Here is a 19244-nt window from a genome sequence, read left to right as displayed (position 1 = left end):
ACAGATTGTGGCCTATGCTTCTGAGTGACCAGCTATAAATAGGGGTTTCCACAACCCACCTGGGGTTCAATTAATTTGCTAGAGCGGCTTACAGAAGTCAGGGAAACACTTACTTATGCTTACCCATTTATTATAAAGGATATTACAAAAGACAGATAAACAGCCAGATGAAAGGGATGCATAGAGTGAGGTATCGGAAAAAAAAAATGTGTGGACCTTCCATGCCCTCTCTGGGCACCCTCCTCCAGAACCTCCATGTTTTCAGCTATCCAGAAGCCCCTATGCCAACTTAGTCCTTTCGGGTTTTTAATGGAAGTATCAGTACATAGGTATGATTGATTACATCATCAGCCATTGGTTTATCAACTCAAGCTTCAACCCCTCTTCCCCTACCCAGAAGTGGGGAGTGGGTGGGACTCCCCACCACTAGAGAATGTTAGAGAATGTTCCAACTCTCTAACCATGTGGCTGGTTCTTCTGCTGACTAGCTCCTATCCAGAGACTGTCTAGAGGCCTCCAGCCACCAGTTACCTCATTAGCATACAAAAGACACAATCTATCCCAAGATTCCAAGAATTTTAGGAGCTATATGTCAGAAAAGGAAGATGAAGACCAGATATATATTTCACAATATCACATACACTCAAAAAAATTTAACTGGAAAGATTTTAATAAAGGGACAATTTAAGAAATTGGGTCAGTATTAAGGAACCAACATGGGATGATAAGCTGTTGGGGTCTAGCAATGGTGAGAAGCCATTACCATACAAACGCTTGAAGGGGCAAGAGGAGGGAATAGTGTTTCCAAAGCCTGTCATCCCAGCACTTTGGGAGGCTGAGGTGAGTGGATCACCTGAGGTCAGAAATTTGAGACGAGACCAGCCAACATGGTGAATCTCTATTAAAATACAAAATTAGGCCAGGCACGGTGGCTCATGCCTGTAATCCCCGCGCTTTGGGAGGCCAAGGCGGGTGGATCACTTGAGGTCAGGAGTTCAAGACCAGCCTGGCCAACATGATGAAACCCCGTCTCCACTAAAATACAAATACAAAAAAAATTAGCCTGGCGTGGTGGCAGGTCCCTGTAATCCCAGCTACTCAGGAGGCTGAGGCAGGAGAATNGGGGCAAGAGGAGGGAATAGTGTTTCCAAAGCCTGTCATCCCAGCACTTTGGGAGGCTGAGGTGAGTGGATCACCTGAGGTCAGAAATTTGAGACGAGACCAGCCAACATGGTGAATCTCTATTAAAAATACAAAAATTAGGCCAGGCACGGTGGCTCATGCCTGTAATCCCCGCGCTTTGGGAGGCCAAGGCGGGTGGATCACTTGAGGTCAGGAGTTCAAGACCAGCCTGGCCAACATGATGAAACCCCGTCTCCACTAAAAATACAAATACAAAAAAAATTAGCCTGGCGTGGTGGCAGGTCCCTGTAATCCCAGCTACTCAGGAGGCTGAGGCAGGAGAATCACTTGAACCCAGAAGGCGGAGGTTGCAGTGAGCCGAGATTGTGCCATTGCACTCCAGCCTGGGTGACAAATGTGAAACTCCATCTCAAAAAAAAAAAAAAAAATTTAGCTGGGGTGGTGGTGCGTGCCTCTAATCCCAGCTACTCGGGTGGCTGAGGCAGGAGAATTGCTTGAACGTGGGAGGCAGAGGCTGCAGTGAGCTGAGATTGTGCCACTGCACTCCAACCTGGGTGACATATTGAGACTCTGTGTCAAAAAAAAAAAAGAACAGAGATAGACCCGTGGAAGGGAGGCAACCCAAAAGGATCACTCTAGACCAGTGGGCCTCAATCTGTAGACCATTTTGGGAGGTCAGTGTGAGCCTTGGGATTCTCCTGCCTCAGCCTCCTGAGTAGCTGAGGAGTCAGGAGCTGAAATGGAGTTTCACTATGTTGGCCAGGTTAGTCTCAAACTCCTGTTCCAGATAAACAAAACTTACGAAGTTCATTAATAGTAGACCTGCCCATAAGAAAAGCTAAAGGGAGAAAGAAAAAACAAAAAACAAGCAAACAAAGAAATGCTAAAGGGAGACCTTCAGAATGAAACAAAAGAACAAAAAATAATAACTTACGCCACACAAAGAAACAAAGATCTCTGATAAACATAACAACATAGCAGGCTGGGTGCAGTGAACTTCTTGGATATGTATATTCATACTTTTCATCACATTTCAGATGTTTTGTCATTATTTCTTCAGTTTTTTTTAATGCCCTATTCTCTCTAGTCTCCTCCTGAGACTCCTGGGATGAAGTATACATTTGATGGTATCTCTGAGGCTCGTTTGGATCTCAAACTTTAGCATGTATCAGAGTCACCTGGAGGGTGTGTGAAAATGCAGTTTGCTGGACCCTATCCTCAGTCTCAGATGTGGTAAGTGGGAAGTAAAATCTAAGAATTCGTGTTTCTAACAAGCTTCCAAGTGATGCTGCTGCTGCTGCCCAAAGGCTACTCTTTGAGAACAACTGCCACAAGGGAAATTATTCACTGCCAGAACTGCAGCAAGATGAAAGATTTGGGGAATTAACACCTCAGCCTCTCTCCTTCCACCACTGATCTCCTGTTGCTGCTTCCCATGGACCAGCCCCAAACAGAAGCCAGAGAGCAGGAGACCCTGAGTAATGCTATCTGCAGAGGTCAGCCTTCCAGGGAGCAGAGCAGGGCCGTGAAGAGTGGAGAATGGATAGATTGGGGCAAACAGAATAACCAGAACCACCATGGACAGAAGAATGGATAGATCAATGGAAAGAGGGATGGATGGATGAATTAATGAAAGCCATGGTGGCTCACGCCTGTAATCCCAACAGTTTGGGAAGCGGAGGCAAGTGGATCATTTGAGGTCAGGAGTTCGAAACCAGCCTAGCCAATATGGTGAAACCTCACCTCTACTAAAAATACAAAAATTAGCCAGGCGTGGTGGTGGGTGCCTATAATCCCAGCTACTCAGGAGGCTGAGGCAGAAGAATGGCGTGAACCCGGGAGGCGGAGCTTGCCGTGAGCCAAGATCGCGCCACTGCACTCCAGCCTGGGTGACAGAGGGAGGCTCTGTCTCAAAAAAAAAAAAAAAATGGACAAAAGAAGAATAATGGCTAACAGAACTTATTGTGCATCAGCCTCTAAGCTAAGGGCTTTTAAGGGCTTTACTCAGGGTACCTCATTTAATCCTGAGATGTAGATCTACCATTCCCATTTCACAAATAAGGACACTAAGACACAGAAACTGGAGAATTTTCATCTTGTCGCAGTTAGTAAGTGGTGGAATCTGAATCCCAAGCTAGGTGCTCTGTCTGCAGAGTCTCCCTCCTCTGCACCGTGTACTACCCGCGCTGTGCCATGACCAAGTGGCAGACAGGTGGTGTGGGGTGAAGGTAAAGAGTGTAAACCCTAGAGCACACCTGGATCCAAATCATGCTCCAGTACTTACTAGTTGTGTGGCTTTGTGCTCTGAGCCTCATGTTCCTTATGGGTAAAATAAGAATAATAACGTGAAAATAAGAAAAACTACATCAATTATATTGTTTTGGGAAAGTTAAGCAAGGTAATAGTGGTAAAGTCCTTGACATAGAGCCTAGCACATAGTAAACAATCAAAAATACCATTACTATTATTATGATTAATGAATGGAAAGAAGCTAAGTCAGAAATTTAAGAGGGAAATGTTCCCCCTCCCTCTCCGCATCCAAAAGAGGGTCTAGGACTTGGGTTACGAAGGGTGAATGGGCGTTTCATATTTAGTTTCTCTTTCGAGGCCTTCTCTTCTGACCTTTCTCATAAGGGGGAAGTCACTTGTCCCCTCCTCCATCAGCCGATTCCTTGAAATTTTAAGATTTGTCTGAATATGAGCTGGCCAGCCCCTCTCCTTAGAAATCCCCTCTTGGTTCCCAGGACTGAGAAAAGGGGGAAAATGAAGGGGGCTATTCCAAGCCAGTCTCCCTCCAGCTGTTCCTTTGACCCAGGTGTTGGACATAGGAAAATGGTAAATGGAGGAAAAGGAGGGCTTGCTGAGCCCCAGAGGCCAGAGATGTGGGATGAAGGTCCTGGGTCTCCTCCCAAGGTACCTGGCCTTTCAGCTCTGCTTGCCCCAAGGGAAGGACTGGTTCCCATATGGTGGGACCTTGGAGGCCACCCCAGGCTCTCATGGTTGTCCTGAGGGTGCCAGGGAGCCTTCTTCACCACCAGCCTCCCAAGAAAGAAGCACCAGTGAGGACAAGGGATAAGCCTAAGGAAGGGAGCACAGCTCCTCACTGTGGCCCCCACCTTTGACCATCACTTCTGAACCCCAGCTCCATGGTTGATGATGCAAATGCCACCAATGGGATGACAGAGCAATCCCTTTCTCTGGAGAAACAGTGCACAGCCCCCTTTACTGGGCCAGACTGCAGACTTAAGTTCTCAGAGCAGGAGCCAAGGAAAGCAGAAGGAAAGGGCAACCGCAGTGGGGAAGAAGGAGGGGCAGGGTGAGATTCTGCCAGAAAGAGGGAGGTAACAGGGGAATCACAGAATGGGACATGAAGGGGAATTTCAGGCAGAGAAAGTGAAGCTCTGGCCATAAATAGGAGTCAGCTGCAGGACTCACATTCCCAGCCTCACATCATTCATACCTTGCAGCCTCACACAGATCCTGCACACACCGAGACAGCTGGCACTTACATATTCGCCATTGGCCTGCCTCTGTTCACCCTCCATGGCCCTGCTACTGGCCCTCAGCCTGCTGGTTCTCTGGACCTCCCCAGGTAAGACTGAAGGAAGAGTCAGGGTCAGGGGCTGGCAGTGGGTAATGTCTAGATCTCAGATTGCTTGGCACTGGACATAAGGGACATGGTGAGTTTAGGCGAATTATTAGGTCTGCATATTTCGGTGAGCCTGGTGGATCCCTGCATGTGTGACTGTTAGTGTGGGTATCCCTGTGCCCCTGAATTCCAATGCGGGTGTGTCTCTTAGTACATCCTGGGGCCTATGGCTGTGGCTGTCTCTGCAAGCTCTATTTCCTGCTGCCTCCGTTTCCCAGGCAGAAGGAGATTTGCTTAAGGTAGGAAGAATGGCAGACACCAAGCCAAGGCTGATATTCAAAAATTTAGCAATTAATAAGGCTCCTAACACCAGCCTACCCCACCCCACACCCCTCCCACACTGTGACCTGCATTAACTCTTTACTTGCTGGATTGTCGTGGGAGAGAGGTTGGGGTGATCAGGGCAGCAGGAAGTCATTTGTGGGGCTCAGGGCAGTGGTTATTTGCAAAACAGTTTAGAAGTATGACAACATGTTTAGCAACCAGCAGAGTCAGAGCCATATTGGTGCATGCTGGTTGAATACCAGGTCTAACTCCTCCCCTACCCCATCACACACACACAAACACACACACACACATACACACACAGAGGTGTCCTTAATCCGAGCTAGGGCCATGGCCACGCCACCCTCAAGGGCCCTGTGTCCTGTCACCTTCTTTCCCCATCCCAGCCCCAACTCTGAGTGGCACCAATGATGCTGAAGACTGCTGCCTGTCTGTGACCCAGAAACCCATCCCGGGGTACATCGTGAGGAATTTCCGCTACCTTCTCATCAAGGATGGCTGCAGGGTGCCTGCTGTGGTGTGAGTGGTGGGGAGGGTGTCTAGCCTCATCTCCCTTTTTAGTCCCTGCTGAGACTCCCACCTTCTTATTCCCCTTCTCCATGCCAAACCCAACCCCTTCAAGGAAATCTCTGAAACAGGTTCCCAGACATGGTCCCCAGATATGCTGGATTCTGGGGCTCCATTCTCTCTGACCTCTCACCCCAGGTTCACCACACTGAGGGGCCGCCAGCTCTGTGCACCCCCAGACCAGTCCTGGGTAGAACGCATCATCCAGAGACTGCAGAGGACCTCAACCAAGGCAAGCCTGGCCCTCCCTGGCCCTGTATCCTCCCTCTGAGCTCCTATCTAAGATTCCAGCCCATGACCCTTCCTCTCCTGCCTCCTCTAGAAGAAGCGCCGCAGCAGTTAACCCATGACAGCACCAGAGGGAGCCTGGAGTCCGAGTGAAGCGTTGTGAATTATTACCTAATCTGGGGAACCGAGGACCAGAAGGAAGCACCAGGCCTCCAGCTCCTCTGCAGCAGATCTGACCAGCCAGGACAGGGCCTGGGGTGTGTGTGCGTGTGAGTGTGAGCAAGAGGGTGACTGTGGTCAGAGTAAAGCTGCTCCACCCCCAGACTGCAATGCTACCAATAAAACCACCTGGTGTTTACAACTAATTGATCACAACCAGTTACAGATTTCTTTCTTCTTTCTCTACTCCCACTGCTTGACTAGCCTTAAAAAAAAAAAAAAAAAAAAGCCACCTGGCACCCATAGATCTGTCTGCTGTCTGTTTGCTGTCTAGCCAGGAGGACAGGAATAAGAAGGGGGAGGTAGAATGGCAGGATCTATTTTCTCTTCTGTGGCCTAAGGGGTCTCCTCGCTCACTTTCACTTAACAACCTGATGCTCTCAGGATCAGCCTCATTGCTTTCCATAGTTCAGCGACAGTAAGCTTGGATCAGTTCCCTGAGTGAGCCAGTGTCTCATGCCTCCCAGTCTCTGCTCTCCAAAGCAGGTGTTCAAGCAACCAGGTGTCTGAGGGATCCAGTGTCCCTCAGGGGAAGGGAGTTGTGGGGAACCAGCTCTCATGGCTGGGGGAGGTGGAGTGGGGCAAAGGATCCAGTTCTACTGCCTGGGGGGAAAATACCCAACCACCCACGCCCTTCCCTTGGTCTGGCACACTCTTCTCTCTCCTCTGCCCAGCTGGCTTCCCATCTGGGTCCAGATGCCTCTTCCTCCAGGGAGCCTTCCCTGACCCCAGGCTGGGTTAGGTAGCCTTCCGCAGTAGCCCCTCACAGCATTCATCACACTGACTTATATTTGCTGGTTTGTCCAAATTTGTCCATGTTCCTGGACTGGGATCACATCTATTTCGAGTTCTACTATTTTTCTGGTGTCCAGCATGCTGCTTGGCACAAGGCAGTCCCTCAATAAATATTTGTTTAGTGAATGAATAAATATGTGAGGAAAGACTCAGAAGCCAGGGCTGAGGGCCCATCTGTCCATTCTGTCCATATAGAATCTGACCTCCAGGCCAGCCTTCCTCTCTCAGCCAAACTGAGCAAGGTCTAGCCCCATCTTTGCAATCCTGGGGCCATGCCTCTCGGGGACACTGACAGACAGATCTGGGAGTCAGAGGTCAGAGACAGGAAAGAGGCCCACAGGGTGGAAAAAGGAGTAGCCAGGGAAGCACAAGAGATTCCACATAGAGGAGCCCTACCACCGCTCCTACAGTCTACATGGGCTCCAGGGCTCAAAGGCAACACTGAGACGAGAGACATCTCCCCACATGAGACCAGAAAGGAATCTCAGCTCTGGGAGATGAGAGCCGTGTGATTCTTGGAGCATCCCACAGGGCTTCTCGTACAGAGTGAGGGCCTCGTACTTGAGAAGTCCCCTGGGGAAGCAGGCTGGCCTCCAGATGGTGTTCTCTAAGGGCCTCTCCAGCTGGGAGTGACAAGTCTGTGCCACTGGGGTCAGATGAGAACAAGGCGGCCAGATTGAGCACCCTTGCCTGGGAAGAGAGGCCGTTGTTATATCAGGTATACCTCAGCCAGCAACAAAACCAGGCCTGGGCAGGCCTTGAAAAGGGAGAAATGGGCCAGGCGCGGTGGCTCAAGCCTGTAATCCCAGCACTTTGGGAGGCCGAGACGGGCAGATCACGAGGTCAGGAGATCAAGACCATCCTGGCTAACATGGTGAAACCCCATCTCTACTAAAAAATACAAAAAACTAACCAGGCGAGGTGGCGGGCGCCTGTAGTCCCAGCTACTCGGGAGGCTGAGGCAGGAGAATGGCGTAAACCTGGGAGGCAGAGCTCGCAGTGAGCTGAGATCTGACCACTGCACTCCAGCCTGGGTGACAGAGCGAGACTCCGTCTCAAAAAAAAAAAAAAAAGAAAGAAAAGGGAGAAATGTTGAGGGAGTTGTGGCAGCCCCTCCTCACTGACAGCATGACATCCTCTTCCTCTCCTCTGCTCCCAGATGCAAGTGCTTAAAACCTTGGCTATCCCAGGTCTTAGAATCACCTGGGATCATGCATCCATGCATCCATTCATTCAGCTGTTTCTGCATTCATCAGACCTCCATCCATCCAACTGTCCACTCACCCACTTCCCACCCAGCCATTCTTTCATCCATCCACCGAGCCAGCCAGCCATGGCGTTCTAGGTCTCCTAGTTGTGGATCCCGTGCCCTGCATCCAAGCAGGCTGGTGTCTCAGAGGACAAATGCACATGGTGGGGGTAGGGGGAGCACATTGCCTGAAAACCCTCTCAGTGCCAGTGACATTTACAGGAAGTCAGCCTGCCACAGAAGCAACAAAAGTGATCTCTCTGGACTATCGGAGGAACACACAGACAGAGCAGGGCAGGTGAGAGTAGGAGCCTTGAAGAATATGCTACCAGGACAGGGGCCCCTGGATACTACCTCCATGACACTGCTGCCAGGAAGTACAGAGCAAATCCTGAAATCACTCCCTGGGCCAGAGTCCCATGATCCTCTCTCTGCCCCACTTATTGTGCGACTCTGGGCAAGTTCCTTTTCCATTCTGCACCCCAAGACCCAGTTTCCCCATTTGTCAGATGGGAGAGAGAAGCTTGATTTTTGAGACTCCTTCCAAACAACAACTTGGCTCCTGAATCTTTAGTTCTCATATTAAACCCCCAGCATTTGCATAGATACCCCACAAGTCTTGCACATCCAGAAAACACTCCCTGGGGCCATCTTCTGAGATCAAAAGAGAAGCTGAGGCTCAGAAAAAGAGAAAATAGTCTAGGAGCTAGTGAAGTGCCTTGGACTCAATTGACCCTGGAAGCCTGGGAAATGAAGAATTTGGAGGAAATCTGAGGGGGTGAACACGAGAGCCCTAGGGAAGCTGGCATGCAACCCTCCCCACCCCTTCTATAGCCAGTGCTTTCCATCCTAGCTTTCTGCCTTCTTTTTCCCACCCCCCAACCATATCAACCCATCCTGGACACTGGGTCTTATCTCCCTGCCAGGTACATAAGCCCAGCAATCTGAGCAATTGGAGCAACTGAGCATCCTGCCTCACTCTAACATTCTCAGCCCTGTGACTCCATTTAATGAACATCTGCTTTCTACTTCATGGTGAGTCACTGACGATTGTTGCATCTTCATTTATCCAGAGTTCTGGTGGGCTAGGAGCCCACCAGAGATTGCCAGCTCTCTGAGGAGTGGTGTGGACTCCTAGCTCCCCAGTTAGGATGTGGAGGCCTTGTTGCCTGCCTCTAGATAGACACCTTCCTCTCTAGGGCACATGGCATCTGTTACAGGTTCAAGGCCTGCAGCTGGGTGATACCTCCCATCCTAAAGGCCAATATCTCAGTAGCCAATATCTTCCTAAAAGTATTTGACACCCCTGCTCAGGTTTCTCTTAGCCTTTGGGTGATGAAAAGCTCCCTTTTCTATTTGTTGAGAGAGGTCACGAGGGAGAGGTTGGGCCTCATCCAACTTCATTGCCAACATTGCTCTGCCAGGGTCTGGCACAAAATAAGCCCCAATACATGTATGATTAACAAAAATGGAACTGAACATGGCCTTTTCCCACCATACCCTGCCCCCCACCAGGAGCACATCCAGTTCTCAAGACAGCTGGGGCTATCTCTGTTGTGTGGTTGAGTGTTTGTTCAGAGCCAGCTTCATACGGTTTTGATCATGTTTTGATCATCTCATATTCAGCTTCTCGGCAGGCAAGCTCCATGTCACCCCCTCCTTCTAGGCTACGGGAAACTCAGAAACCACCAGAAAATCTTAGAAATAACAGTTTCGTGAAGGCTCAGGACTCCTAATTGGGAAATTTCCTCCAAGTACCCCTCTGTAGGAATCAGCAAGCATTTCTCTGGTCAGATAACTTCCTAGGTGACCCCTGAGACTTTGTCCACATGGAAGGACATGGCTCTGAGTATTAGCTAATTCACCACTAACGCTTACCAGGTACTGGGCACTGCTTTAAGTGCTATTACCATTCTTATGTTGCAGCTGAGAAAACTGAGGTACAGAAGTTAAGTCACCTGCCCAGGCTGGACAACTAGAAAAAAGGCAGAGCTGGGGTTCCTGTCTCGGCAGTTTGGCTCCAGAATATCTACTCTGAACTACTACACATATCACTTTTCCGAGTTGACCTATCTCCTAATTACAAATGGAGAACAGTATAGCAGGGCCAGAAGTGGAGAAGTGGCCCATGGGAATAGGGAAAGTCGCTACTTCTGGATGCTGGCCATGTGCAAGTCTCCAAGCTGAGTCCTTTCTTGGCATTACATCATGGCACCCTCAAACGATCCCATGAGGTATCATTAGTACCATTCTATGTATAAGGAATTTGAAGCACAGAGAGGAGAATGACCTCCCAAGTCAACTCAGCTGCTGAGTGGCAAAGCTGGGATTGTAGTCTAAGCCTGCCTGATGGGCAGCACTTGGACTGAGGGCTGGGGGCTGGGAAGTCTAGTTGGGGTAGAAAAGCTCAGCTTGCTAGAAAAAGCTGGGAAAATAAACAAGAGAGGAAGCTGGTGGCCACAGGTAGGGTCCCTGCACTTGAACCCAGACACAAAGACACACACCCTAGAGGGCTTCCAACCTCCTGTGCCTCTGCAGTAGAAGGAGTATCAGCTTCCCCCGAGCCTCAAAGAGGGAGTTTACTCAGGCCTCAGTTTTCCCAATGGCAGAGGAGTAGAGAAGGGGATTGGGCTACAGCAATGCCCACCCTATTCCTATTCCCAGGGGAGTATCAGATGCCAGGACTTGGTGATATTGAAAGGAAATGAGGAATGTAGGGACAGTGCTGGGGATCTGGAGGGTAGGGGTAGAGGCAGGATAAGGAACCCTCTGACAGGCAGGGCTCCTGGAAAGGAGTGGAGCCCGGTGTCTGATCGGCAGGTGGCGGAGAATCTCTGAAGAGCAAAGCATCTGAGGGCAGCAGGGCAGCATCAACTCTCAAAAGACCCATTTCTGAGGGGCACTTCCATCTCCCAAGGGGCCAGGGGCAGGAAGGGCAGGGTTGGAGGAAAAAAGCGAGGACAGAACCTCTAAGGATCAGGGTAGATGAGGGAATCAGGCCTCCCCACCCTACTTCTAGGGCCTTTGGGTCTTCCCCGTGGCTCCAGTGGGATGCAGAAGATAAGAGCCACCATCAGTTCCAACTTGGCAGAGGTGGGAAAGCTTTCACCCCAGCCTCAGGAACACTACCATTCTGGGACAACCAGATCTCCTAGGGCTTTTGATCTCAGAATCCCGATCCCTGGAAATCTGAGCCTAACACCATCCAAACCCCAATCACCACGTCAACCTCATTCCTGTCAAACCATCATTTCAAGGGTCCTCTCCCAAGAGGAAGCCAGCCCTTCTGCCAAAGTGGGTCACACAGCCACGCCTAACTTCGAGGTGGTAACTCCCAAGATGAGAAGTAAAACCAGAATCTTGCTGAGTAGTAGTAATACCACCACAACAACCTATATTCAAGAATGCAATAAAGGAGGATAAAAGAAAAGAGGAGTCAAAGAACAGAAAAATAGACACATTTCACAAGGAAGGGAATATGGATAAAAGTTACAGTCAGTAGTTCTGCAACTGGTTCTGGGACTTAGCTGACATATTCTCTTCTTGTATTGGTTTCCTTATTTTATTTTTTTTTTAATTTTTTGAGACAGGTCTCCCTCGGTCACCCAGGCTGGAGTGCAATGGCACCATCTTGGCTCACTGCAACCTCTGCCTCCCAGATTCAAGTGATTCTCCTGCCTCAGCCTCCCAAGTAGCTGAGACTACAGCACCTGCCACCATGCTCGGCTAATTTTTGTATTTTTAGTAGAGACGGGGTTTTACCATGTTGGCCAGGCTGGTCTCAAACTCCTGACCTCAGGTGATCTGCCTGCCTTGTCCTCCCAAAGTGCTGAGATTACAGGCATGAACCACTGTACCCAGACTTGTATTGATTTTCTATTGCTGTAAAATAAATCACCACAAATTTAGCAGCTTAAAATAACTCAAATGCATTATCTCACAGCTTCTGTGAGCCGGAAGTGTAGGTCTAGCTTGACTGGGTCCTCTGATCATGGCCTCACGAGGCTGAACTCAAGGTGTCATACAAACATACTCAGACTGTCAAGCAAAATAAAATTAAAATATAAAAGAAATGAACTCAAGGTGTCATCCAGCACTGCAATCTCATCTGAGGCTCAGAGCCCTCTTCCAAACTCATTGCTATTTTTAGTAGTTGTGCTTGTAGGACTGAGGCTCCCAGCTCCTAGAACTGCCTGTTGTTCACTGACACATCGTCCTCTCCACAATATGGAAGTTTTTTGAGACGGACTCTCGCTCTGTTTCCAGGCTGGAGGGCAGTGCCGTGATCTTGGCTCATTGCAACCTCTGCCTCCTGGGTTCAAGCGATTCTCATGCCTCAGCCTCCCAAGTAGCTGGAATTACAGGCAGGCACCACCACACCCAGCTAATTTTTGTATTTTTAGTAGATACAGGGTTTCACCATGTTGGCTGGGATGGACTCGATCTTCTGACCTCATGATCCTCCTGCCTTGGTCTCCCAAAGTGCTAGGATTATAGGCCTGAGCCACCGCACCCGACTTGCTATTGCTTCTTGTCTCTTACCCCAGACATTTTTCTAAAGGTTTACCCAGTTAGGCCAGGCCCACCAACGGTGATCTCCCTTTTGACAAACTCAAAGTCAACTGATTAGGAACCTTCATTCCATCTGCAAAAGCCCTTCATCTTTGCCATATACAAACCTAATCACTCAAGTTATATCCTGTCATATTCACAAGTCAGGGGGTCAAGGGTATCACTTCATCACTTCAAGGTGAAGAGATTGCACAGGGCATGCACATCAGGGGGCAGGAATCAGAATTCTATACCACACTTCTCTTGTGACTCATTTGAAGGTCTCTTAACCTCCAGCCAGCCCTCACTGGTTGATATTCTATTCCCTCGAAATATCTGAACCTTCACAGCCAAGGGACACTAGCCTCTGGTGGTCCTGCCTGATTAAGATTACAGTGGTCGGGCCGGGTGCGGTGGCTCACGCCTGTAATCCCAGCACTTTGGAAGGCCGAGGCAGGCAGATCACAAGGTCAGGAGATCGAGACCATGGTGAAACCCCGACTCTACTAAAAATACAAAAAATTAGCCGGGCGTGGTGCCGGGCGCCTGTAGTCCCAGCTACTCGGGAGGCTGAGGCAGAAGAATGGCATGAACCCAGAAGGCAGAGCTTGCAGTGAGTTGAGATCGTGCCACTGCACTCCAGCCTGGGCGACAGAGAGAGACTCCGTCTCAAAAAAAAAAAAAAGATTACAGTGGTCTTCCATTAACTTTGACCACTGAATTTAACCAGGGCATCATCAGGAGGTGCCCTGAAATTACGTGGGTGCCTTTACACCCCTCCATGAATTCATCATGTGGCTACAGCCAATTTCCCCTGAATAGTCAGAATCAACTCCCCCTACCAATGTGGTAACTCCTCATTCACCCTGTGGCATGAGAAGCCCAAGCCAGATGGTGGTCTCAGCTTCCAACTCAAGAACCACTCCTCTTCCAAGAAAAGTAGAAAATAAGATGTTCTGCTCACTGGAAAAATTTTATTCTCCACTGTCTTTCAGGATCACCCTGAATGGGGCCTTAAAACTATAGTGATCCACTCTAAACTAGTTCCACAAAATTGTGCAGAATCATATACACCCAGCTGAAAAATTGGCTTATGAGTCAACGGTCATCAAGAACTCTCCATAGGGCTGCAGGTGCAGACTGAGAGAAAGGTGACTATGACCCAGGAGCAAGCATGCTGGAAATGTGAGCAACCTGCTCTTGGGCTTCATACTGCATGGCAATTGGTCACAGAAACCTCAAACACCACTGGATCTGCTGAGTCAAAGGGCCAAGTGACAGACAATGGCACTGCCACCAATTCTAGTGCCACCACCAAAATGAATTCCTCATGGTCCTTGCTTCTTTGCATCACTAGCACCTGATTCACAGCCCTGAGAAAGTACATCCAGATTGACTGGACTTTCTTAGATGCAAGGGAGGCTGGGAATGTGAGTATCTGGCCTGTTGGGCTTTTATGCAGGAAGGGGGTTCAAATGCTGGTGGGTCAAAAATAACAAAAAAGGTCTGTTAGAATATAGAAATAAAACAATTTCAAATTGGGTGCGTATATGAAAGATACAATAAAAGGGGTTAAGAAAGACAAAAACAGGATGAGATGGCACTGACATGTTTTAAATAGGGTGCCTACGGAAGGCCTCTTTAAGGAGACAATATTTAAGCTAACAACTGTCAGGTGGTAGCTTAAACTCTAAAGGGACAGAACTAATGGAATAGATGTATCTAAAGGGGCCAGGTGTGATGGCTCAGGCCTGTAATCCCAGCACTTTGGGAGGCCGAGGCGGGCGGATCACTGAGGTCAGGAGTTTAAGACCAACTGGCCAACATGGTGAAACCCCGTCTCTACTAAAAATACAAATATTAGCCGGGCGTGGTAGCCCACACCTGTAGTCCCAGTGACTCAGGAGGCTGAGGCGGAAGAATGGCTTGAACCTGGGAGGCAGAGGTTGCAGCGAGTGGAGATTGCGTGACTGCACTCTGGCCTGAGTGACAGAGCAAGACTCCGTCTCAAAGAAGGAAGGAAGGAAGGAAGGAAGGAAGGAAGGAAGGAAGGAAGGAAGGAAGGAGGGAGGGAGGGAGGGAGGAAGGAAGGGGTGAGCGAGCCAGGCATGGTGGCTCACGCCTGTAATCCCAGCACTTTGGGAGGCCAAGGTGGGTGGATCACCTGAGGTCAGAAGTTCAAGACCAGCCTGGTCAACATGGTGAAACCCCGTCTCTACTAAATATACAAAAATTAGCCAGCATGGTGGCGGGCACCTGTAATCCCAGCTACTCAGGAGGCTGAGGCAAGAGAATCGCTTGAACCTGGGAGGTAGAGGTTGCAGTGAGCCGAGATCATGCCGTTGTGCTCCAGCCTGGGCAACAAAAGCGAAACTTCGTTCCAAAAAAAAAAAAGAAGGAAGGAAGGAAGGAAGGAAGGAAGGGAGGGAGGGAGGGAGGGAGGAAATATATAAAGGAAATATATAAATATATTAAGTATCAACTCACACAATCACAGGGTCCCACAATAGGCCATCTGCAGGCTGAGGAGCAAGGAGGGCCAGTCCAAGTTCCAAAAATGAAGAACTTGGAATCCGATGTTCGAGGGCAGGAAGTATCCAGCACGGGAGAAAGATGCAGGCTGGGAGGCTAGGCCAGTCTCTCTTTTCACATTTTTCTGCCTGCATATATTGCCAGCAGCTGATTAGATTGTGCCCACTCACATAAAGGGTGGGTTTGCCTTTCCCAGCCCATTGACTCAAATGTTAATCTCCTTTGGCAACACCCTCAAAGACACACCCAGGGTCAATACTTTGTATCCTTCAATCCAGTCAAATTGACACTCAGTATTAACCACCAGGACACCTAAAAGATAAGAAGCCAGCCATTCAAGAATGAATGACCAGTGTGGCCAGAGGACAATGGACGAGGAGGAGATGGCATAAGAAGAGGTAGGACAGGGAGGCTGGAGTCATAGGATCCAAGTCTTTGCAGGCCACAGGAAGGAGTGAGGTTTTGTTCTATAAGTGCTATGAAAGATTTAAGCTGAGGAGTAACATGATCTCATTAACAGTTTACAAAGACCCTATCAGCAGTCTGGAAAAATGAATTGTACAAAGAAGAATGGGGAAGTCAAAGGGCTTTTCCAGCAGTCTAGGAAAGAGATGATGCTGGCCTAACCTAGGTGGTGGCAGTTGGAATACAGAAGAGGAGGAATCTGATACGGACCTATAAGTAGAACAAGGGGCTGAGCTGATGGATTATATTTGAAGCATAAGGGCAAGGGAAAAACCAGAGATGACACCAGGCTTCAGGTCTGAGCCCCTGGAGGGACGGCAGCTTCCTTTTCTGAGATGGATAACTGGTGAGAAGACAAGCTAGGAGAGAAGTGTTGAGAATCAGGAGTTTGGTTTTAGAATAAGGTATCTGACATAGTTTGGAAATGTGTCCCTGCCCAAATCTCACGTTGAATTGTTATCCCCAGTGTTGGAAATGGGGCCTGGCAGAAGGTGATTGGATCATGGGAATGGATTTCTCATGGATGGCTTAGCACCACCCCCTTGGTGCTGTCTTCCTGAAAATGAGTGAATTTTCATGTGATCTGACTATTTAAGAGCATGTGGCACCTCCCTCTGTTTTTCCGTCTTGCTCCTGCCCCTGCCATATGAGATGCCTGCTCCCCCTTCACCTTCTGCCATAATTATAAGCTTCCTGAGGCCTCCTCAGAAGCAAATGCCAGTGTTATGCTTCCTGTATTGCTTGCAGAACTGTGAGCCAACTAAACCTTTTTTCTTATAAATTACCCAGATTCAGATATTTCTTTATAGCAATGCAAAAACAGACCAATGCAGTATCTGTAAGAAAGCCAAGGAAATCCCAAATAGACAGTTGGCTCTGCAGCCTGGAACGCAGAAGTAGATCTGTACACCATCCCTGGCTCTTCCAGGCTCTCATTCTGTTGCCCAGACCGGAATGCAGTGACATAATCACGGCTCACTTCAGCCTCCACTTCCCAGGCTCAAGAGATCCTCCACCTCAGCCTCCTGAGAAGCTGGGACTACAGGCGCCCACCACCATGCCCAGCAAAGTTTTGTATTTTTTGTAGAGATGTGGTTTCCCCATTGTGCCTAGGCTGGTCTTGAACTCCTGAGCTCAAGTGATCCACCTGCCTTGGCCTCCCAAAGTGCTGGGAATACAGGTGTGTGCCACCGTGCCAAGCCCAACTTCTACCTCTTTAATGTCTCTGGTATCTGTGCCACTTCTTCATCCCTGCTACTACAGCCCAGCCCTGACTTCAACCTCCTTCCTAAGGGCAGCTGCAGCATCTGGGCTAGGCCATCCCCATGGCTCCTTCCTCAGGAATTTTTCAAAATTATATATGACCAGAAATAACTCCCCCACTCCACCTCCCACACACATATAGCCTCTCCCACCACTAGCCCTTTCCCTACCCCACCTACATTGGGATTAATCACAAACTCTTATGTCCCTCCTCTGAGCCTTTGTGCTTGCTGTGCATTCTACCTGGAATGTCCTTTCTCCATTCCCACCCATCCTTGAGGTTCTATTTGCAAAGCTCCCTCCTTCAGGCAGCCTCCCCTCCCTACCTCCCTCTGACACCCCAGAGTTCCCCATCTCCAAACACGTAGCAGAGGTCACCCTCCGCTTTGCATCCAGGGGCCCTTGTTTCCTGAGCTTCTCCCAAGCAAGCTCAGCTCAGGCCCAGGCACTCTGAGGTTCAGAGTGGCCCGAATTGCAGGGAATAGAGGAGACAAGTATTGAGGAAACCCTGGCAGTGGCGTTATTTCAAGCTCCAGGGGGTAGGAGGCAGGGAAGGGGTGTATGCTATTGCTCAAGACTTCCCCCATCCTGATATCCCATTACCTCCAGAAGTTCTGTGCAATGTTCCACCCACGCTCTGGGACTGCAGAGCCAAGCTCTGCCCCTCCAGCTGGACTGAGACCCTCCAGACATGGATAGAGGATTTGCAGAAGGATAGGAAGTGAAGCCGACCCCTTCCCAGGATCAGGGACTTTCAGAAGTTGAGTAATTTGGTTTCTTGCTCATTTCCAGCCCCTTTCTGGAACAAGACATGACAGCTCACTTAGGCCAGATCTCCACTTCCACAGGCCACACACTCCATTTTCCCTGTAGGCTAGACGCCCTCTGCAGGCCCCATGAGGTTGAGAGTCCAGGCCAGGAGCCCCTTTTCCCTGGGCACTGGACGCCCCCTGCAGGCCTTGCAGATTGAGACCCACAAAGAGATAGATTGAAAAAGCAGTCAGAAAACAAACCCACCCGGCGCAGTGGCTCACACCTGTACTCCCAGCACTGCGGAAGGCCAAGGCGGGCGGATCACTTGAGCCCAGGTGTTTGAGACCAGTCTGGGCAACATGGTGAAACCCCATCTCTACTAAAAATACAAAAACTTAGTGGGGTGTGGTGGCACGCACCTGTAGTCCCAGCTACTTGGGAGGTGGGAGAATAGCTTGAGCCCAGTGGTGGTTACAGTGAGCCGAGATCACGCCACTGCATTCCAGCCTGAGTGACAGAGCGAGACCCTGTCTCAAAAAACAAAAACAACAAAAACATCATACACAAATACATAATTGCCGACACTCTTACCCACCTACACATCTCTACCCACACACATACGTACATAGACACATAATCAATCACACAGCCAATCATTCACATACACCAAGGACACACTACAATCATTTAAGCATATAATCACAGTACAAACACAAGGGCGCTCCCTGTTCATGTTCCCAGCAATAGAACATAATATGTCTTCCCCATTGATCCAGACTAGCATTGGCAAACTATGGCCCATGGGCCAAATGCAGCCTGCCACCTGTTTCTGTAAATCGAGTTTTATTGGAATACAGCCATGCTTATTCATTTAAATATATCTATGGCTGCTTTTGTGCTACAACAGCAAAGCTGAGTAGTTACTACAAAGACTGTATGGCCTACAGAATCTTAAATATTTACTATCTGGACATTTACAGAAAGTTTACCAATCCCTGATCCAGACTCAGCTTCAGAATTGAAGTTGGCAAGTGAAACAATACTAATTGCCTTCAGTGTCTTGGCATTGAAAGATGGTCAGAGAAATAAATGGATGGGATGGATGGATGGATGGATGGGCAGATGGACACATGTAGGTAATAAAGCAGAATTTTGCTCCAAATACCAGCATTCTGCTTGATATAAACTGGGAAATCTTGGGAAAATTAACCTTTCTGGGTCTTAGTTTCCCCATCTGTAAAATAGAAATAATACAGTCATTTTTACTGAGGACTTTTTTGGTTGCAAATGGCAAAAACCCAATTCAAAGCAGCTTAGGCAAAAAGTTAAATTTGTTATATCAAAACTAGGTATGAGGCCAGGTGCAGTGGCTCACGCCTGTAATCCCAGCACTTTGGGAGGCTGAGGCAGGTGGCTTGCTTAACCTCAGGACTTTGAGACCTGCCTGGGCAACATGGTGAAATTCCATATCTACAAAAATTAGCCAGGCTGTGGCGCCCAGCTACCCAGGAGGCTGAGGTGAAAGAATCACTTAAGCCCAAGATG

The 19244-nt window shown here is 49.0% G+C and overlaps 1 protein-coding gene across 1 annotated transcript; it reads left to right on the top strand.

The window, feature by feature from the left end:
- Positions 1-4495: 4495 nt before the first annotated feature.
- On the top strand, positions 4496-6247 carry CCL19 (C-C motif chemokine ligand 19). The gene is made up of 4 exons (XM_017892065.1): positions 4496-4735; positions 5464-5596; positions 5783-5876; positions 5967-6247. Exons 1-4 carry the CDS (start codon positions 4687-4689, stop codon positions 5985-5987), a joined length of 297 nt encoding a protein of 98 aa, XP_017747554.1. The 5' UTR covers positions 4496-4686; the 3' UTR covers positions 5988-6247.
- Positions 6248-19244: the final 12997 nt, after the last annotated feature.

This window comes from Rhinopithecus bieti, unplaced genomic scaffold, assembly GCF_001698545.2.
Source record: "Rhinopithecus bieti isolate Rb0 unplaced genomic scaffold, ASM169854v2 scaffold_22042, whole genome shotgun sequence".
Lineage (NCBI taxonomy): Eukaryota > Metazoa > Chordata > Mammalia > Primates > Cercopithecidae > Rhinopithecus > Rhinopithecus bieti.
This window is presented reverse-complemented; position numbering and strand designations above follow the sequence as displayed.

What these genes read in the sequence shown, in the direction of transcription:
- CCL19 (XM_017892065.1), top strand. Translation starts at nt 4,687, where the DNA reads ATGGCCCTGCTACTGGCCCTCAGCCTGCTGGTTCTCTGGACCTCCCCA. An exon ending in TGCAGGGTGCCTGCTGTGGT is followed by an intron (nt 5,597 to 5,782) that starts GTGAGTGGTGGG and finishes CTCTCACCCCAG; the next exon opens with GTTCACCACACTGAGGGGCC. An exon ending in TGCAGAGGACCTCAACCAAG is followed by an intron (nt 5,877 to 5,966) that starts GCAAGCCTGGCC and finishes TGCCTCCTCTAG; the next exon opens with AAGAAGCGCCGCAGCAGTTA.